Raw genomic sequence first — 6,119 nt, forward strand, 5'->3', positions numbered from 1 at the left:
TCGTGTAAAGGGTATAAAAAGATGTTAGTAGGAGCCCCTTAGTTAGAATTTGGTTATGGGCCTATGGTGTTCTGGATTTCGGGATTGGAAAAATTTGTCAGGAAAAATTTAAATACATACATCTATAAGAATTAGTAGGCTGATTTCAATCAAATCAGATGGTGAACAGTGTCCGCTCCCGAAGAGTATGTGTGTAAAGTTTCATTCGAAGAGTTCAAAAGCTGAGAGAGTAGTTTGAACTGAAAAAGTACATATATACATATACTGATATATACTTCATGGTATTTTCGACGTTTTCTTTAATGCGTCATGAAAATCTTGACAAGCTTAATATACCCTTTTTACACTTTTTCGTGTAAAGGGTATAAAAAGATGTTAGTAGGAGCCCCTTAGTTAGAATTTGGTTATGGGCCTATAAAATGTAGTTACGCCACTGGGTACAGATGATGCCGTTTTGGCATGATCAACCGAAAAATTTGTTTGCCTAAATCAAAGCACAATTCATCATCTCAGGTCGCACCAATTACTCGAGTCAAATGCGGATAGGACCGCCATGGTTTGTAATAAGTTACAACAAATAGAATACCAGTTGAGGCAGTTAAAAATGAATCACCGGCGACACTAAAGTGGGTGCCATGTGTGTGCACTACATAGAAACGTATGTCATATATATATGATCTGAGCAATTTGATAGCGCAATGAATGTCTAATAATTCTTTTTCTATTAAAGGGTTTTTTGTCTCATATTTGTTTAGGGGTTGAGAATAGCATCTAATGCGGAACAGATACACTGACGCAGAATGGGGGCTTAGCTTGCAATGACACGAATTCTTATGAGGCGACTCTAAAACTTAATCTAAAAGTGGTACTAACAGAAATACCAATCAAACTTGCAAGAGGCATGGAGAGCCAACAGATCAATCCATTAACAAAAATCAAAAATTGGATTCCTCTTATACAGAAGCTACAAATTTGTTAAAAATGACTGTTGTGAGACATTAACTAACCTGACATGCAGCTAAGTCTTAAGAAAGGTAGTAAAAGCTACAGAGCTGCTTCTTCCATTGCTGTTCCATCAAAACAGTATAGATTATCATCAATTGCGCCTACAGTAATTCCAGTTCTTAACAATAATCCAAAAAGATGATATATTGGATTGTGGAGAGAAAGAACATTGCCAAACACAACATTGTCACAACGTTTTTTGCGGCAGTAAGTCAATGTCCAACGAAATATTCCGGATCTCGTTCTGAAAAGGCAGAACTAGGCTTTATGAACTGAAACAACCTGAATATCTTGAATACGGTAAATACGTCCACTTTTATAAACAGAAACAGAGAACAAGTATTAGACTTTACACTAACCACATCATTTATATGAATATTTCAGCAGAAACATCCATGTCTGATTATCGTCAGATTAGGTATAATACTAATCTAAATATAAGAATAACGGAATCGTACAGAGTGCTTGAGGCCACAGATTGGTATCGATTTGCAGACGAACTCATGGAAAACCTAAGCAATAACAAACATACGATAGGTAATACTCATGACTTAGAAATATCTGATGCAACCTTAGGCATGAATATTATAAATTCCTACCATGAGACCTATCCGGTAAACACTAAGACCGACAACAGAAGAGCACCGTGGTGGAACAATAAAGTAGTCAACCTTAGAGTCGAAGCTCGAAGATTCTTTAACAAGGCTAAAAATTGTGGGGACTGAGCCACTTATAAGAACACTTTAACCACCTATAATAAAGAAATTAGAAGGACAAAAAAAGAATCATGAACTAGAATCTACTGAGATTCAGAACTTAAACAGAATCCACAGGGTTATCTCAGCATGCCACACTAATCCGAACGGATTTCTAAAAAGATCAGATGGTCATTAAACTAATGACTGCAGAAAGTATCTTTTATTTCCATCAGAAACACACTTCCCGAGATCTACAGTTTACGCTCAAGGATGGATCTTAAAATCTTCTCTGAAAATTAAATTGAATGAGCGATAAACTCCTTTCAAAGCCCCTGGAGCAGACAGTATATTGCCAGCATTTTTACAGTAGGATCGTACTTATCTTATGCCATAACTAATCTACATCTTTAGAGAAGATCTGGCTATGGGAAACATTCAAACTAACTGGAAGGAAGCAATTGTCAAATATGTATCTAAAGGAGGAGGTAAGCCTATTGAACTTCCTAAGCTTCATAGGCCTACATGTTTGACTTAATTTCTCCTAAAAACTATGGAGAAGATAGGGAAAAGGCATATTAGAGAAGAGTATTTATCGGTAAACCTATTTCCCCAATCAATATGCTTACCAACAATATAATTCCACCACACATGCTTTGCACAGTTTCACTACTAAAATACAGCAGTCCATAAATCGCAAAGATCTTGCGATAGGCTATTTTCTCGATATTAAGGGTGTGTTTGACAACACAGATCACTCATATATCGAGAATTACCATTGCAATGGATGAACTTCTGCATCATCTCAGTGGCAACGATTCGCGGTACAAGGCTATGCAATATAGTCATCCTTGTAGGAGGAAAATATGAGGACATTATTTCATTATCTCGTCGACTACAACAAACTCTGAACATCGTAGCTAGCTCGATGGTGCAGGAATGTGAAATTAAATGTTAATGCTAAAAAATCCTTCACTGTTAATCCTTCACTAAAAAAAGTGCTTTTTAATAACCTATTCCTGAATAAGAACCACCCCGACAGCAGACCTTGAGGTTGCATTGGGGCTCCCACCACTTCACCTAGGCAATGACCTTTAAAGCCAAGCTACAATTGTCCAGCAATCGAAAGTTTCTCACTGGACATTGCGGAGTTAAGAAGCATCTATTGAATTTAGATATTACATGAGACCAAAGCGCCAGAAAAGGGTCGACCTCATACTCTATTGGCCCAAGACTATTCTGCGCTCCTTCATCGGGTTTCTTTAAACTTAAATTTAATGAATGACTGGAAAGAGCAGCTCAGAGTCATTAGTATTCGACTTATCACAAAGTTTCTCACTGGACATTGCGGAGTTAAGAAGCATCTATTGAATTTAGATATTACAAGAGACAAGAGCTGCAGCCTTTGTCACGAAGAAAATATAACACCAGAACACATTCTGTGTCACTGTGATAGTCTCGCTAGACTCAGATTTCGATACTTATCAACTACCTATGGAAATAAAGTGGCTTTGTCTTATTAGTGTTCAAGAGTGCAGTGACGTGAAGACATAGTTTCCAGCCCCTTTTAAATCTAATCTAATTATCACTTCCGTAGAAATATCATGCCTGGAATCGGAACATATTCCCAGTTAACCTCCTCTTGAAAACACTATCTGAGGCCATGTAACAAAAGCTGCTTCAGTTTTGCGGTAATCCTTTTACGGTAATATATGGGTATATTTCTCGTCAAAATAGAAGACAACTATCTTGATGAGAAATATACCCATACATTACCGCGAAAGCAAAAAAGCAATAAAAAGTTTGGTTCACTATTAACGATCGCGATAGAGATAATATTTCATCATTCTAGTGGAAAAATTTCTATATCATACAAAAACATTTAAATTCCGATTAGCGAAAATATAATTGTATAATTGATATGTATTGCTACATGTAATATCTGTAAGAACGTTTTAACAAGTATTTTAAGATTTGGTGTCCCATATCTAATTAAATTTTCCCAATTTATTTATAACTTTTAAATATAATTCATATCTTAAGTACAACTATTAATTTACATCGTTATTCAAATGTTTAATCGACAATCAATAATTTATTACAATTTAGTAGACAAATTATGATTCATTGAATTCTAATTTATGCGACGAATATTATTTGAATCGGCAACTGCGTACAAGTTTTAAATAAATTCGAAAGTAACTTCCTTCCACGTTAGATATTAAAATTGCTATTAATATTAAATTTCACTCACAATAAAAACAAATTATGTTCATTGAATGAACAAAGCCAACGAAATAATTGTATGAGGCAACCTTAAGCCAAGTAATAATATTTGCATATGAATACGTCTCGGTCCTTAACTACGTACATACATACTTCAATACTCGTTCATTCTAATAGAAGAATGAGTTTTCATAACTTCTGGTTAGTGGTTCAAGTAGGCAATATTATTTATCTACGCGCAGTTCAACCACTGTTCGCATCTATGTAACAAATTAAGTTTCAAGTATGTAGAATCAAACAAAAACAAAATCACATTTATTAAATGAAAAACAATAAATTTTTGTAGCAACTGGTACAGTTGTGTGCGTCGCATCGAAGTTTGTGAGCAATGATTTCAAATAGATGGAAAGACATACATACCTCTTTCGACTTTGCAGAACGGAATGACCATTCATGTTTGCAAATTAACTGGGGAATAGCCTTATTCGATTGGCAAGCTGACAAAATGATATGCTCATTCGAAACGGTGCACTCAGTGGTTGCTTTTATTTTTATATGTAAAGTACAGTGATAACTTACAAAAGCAAGTGATACTCAAATTTTTTCACTTCCTGATTTTTCAAATTATTACAAACATTTGAATAAAAAAAATTTTATATGCAAAAATAAAAGTAATCTTCTTTATTTCATTTGAAATATTACAAGCTATGAGGTTGAATAGTTTTATTATTAAATTTTTTTTTTGTTTAACTATAAACACAAAATATGACCGTTGGATTCCATAATTCTGAGGGCTATTAACTTTTATCTTAATTAACTGAACTTTAAGAAAAAAATAGGGAGTAAGTAGGATATTTGAACGGTTAACAATGTATACTTATGTCTTATGTTGGATGGCAGCTTTTTATCAATCTATAGTTTTATCAAGTCTATATATCGTTTTTATTTGTATTTTTAATTTTTTACTCGCTTTAAAAGTGTTTTATTAATGATATTTTGTAATGCTGTCATTTAGAATTCCTTCCTTTGTGATAGAATATTTCAAAGAATATATTGGAATACACTAATATAGAATATTCCTACAACAACAAAACGATTTAAAAAAAAATGTTTAATACTTTATTATCGATAAGGTAAAAACCTTAATCATGTAAAAACTAAAATAATAATTTATAAATGAAATTAAGTTTACATTAAAACTCGTTTAAAAAAATATATTATACTTGTCTATAACTGAATATAGGGACAAATTTCTGGTTTCTGAAGATACGATCTTCAAACTATTGGAAATGAAAAGACAAACACATACATAAGTAGACTTATTAATCAAAATTACGCAAAAACAAGACATAGGACATAAAACATAATATCTAAATTAAAATGTTTATCGAATGAAAATATTTTATTTGCATTTAATAAACTGCAGAACTACATTTGTATACAAAAACAACAAACTGCAGAACTACATTTGTATACAAAAACACTGGTTACCTTTGAATTTTCCAATGCTAGAAAGATCAAGAAAGATTAACTGAAAGTCTGAAAGTCCAGAAAAATTCTATTGATAGTCGTCAATTAATAAGTAAGTTCCATTCTCTATGCTGACGTGATAGATGGACTGACTGGTATTTACTTAAAAATATGGTAATCATAATTTTCACAGCACTACGCCATAGCCTAACAAATATCCATATGGTGCATACGGTTTTTAATTTAAATTTTAATTGCGCCGTACACCTAATTAAAATGCATAAATTTAAATCCTTTTTCATTTATTTCCATATTTTCATTTCTAAAAAAATATTATTCACAAATATTAATGTTATTATAAAAATGAAATAGTTTTCCAAATACCATACACTCAAAAAAAGGATGAATGCTTAACTGTTGCAGTACAATTATGAGTTAAAAAAGGTATTCCACACGAAAAAAGCACCCTTAAAGCATTGTTCACGGCAATAAAATTAATAAAAGCATGTTTCAATGCACACAGAAGTTTCGAGAGAAAAACGAAACCTAATGTTAAATCATGGCAATTAATATTAAATGGATTATTATATAATAGCCCGTTTTCTCCATAAAACTAACCCAAAAATACAGAGCAATTATTGTCGCTTAACATTTTATTCGACAATTGGAACGATGCGATACCGTTGGGCGATACTGAGCAATTCTTTCATCATTTGTAATCTG

General features: G+C 32.9%; 1 protein-coding gene across 1 annotated transcript in view; it reads left to right on the forward strand.

The window, feature by feature from the left end:
* The first annotated feature begins 1,400 nt into the window (after nt 1-1,400).
* LOC119676932 (ferritin-1, chloroplastic-like) overlaps nt 1,401-6,119 on the forward strand; it is a 5,438-nt gene continuing 719 nt past the window's right edge. The window contains exons 1-2 of the mRNA XM_038088198.1: nt 1,401-1,423; nt 1,466-1,619. Of these exons, the coding sequence (XP_037944126.1) occupies nt 1,401-1,423; nt 1,466-1,619 (177 nt within the window). The remainder of the gene's footprint in view (nt 1,424-1,465; nt 1,620-6,119) is intronic.

This window comes from Teleopsis dalmanni, chromosome 2 (assembly GCF_002237135.1).
Source record: "Teleopsis dalmanni isolate 2A chromosome 2, ASM223713v2, whole genome shotgun sequence".
Lineage (NCBI taxonomy): Eukaryota > Metazoa > Arthropoda > Insecta > Diptera > Diopsidae > Teleopsis > Teleopsis dalmanni.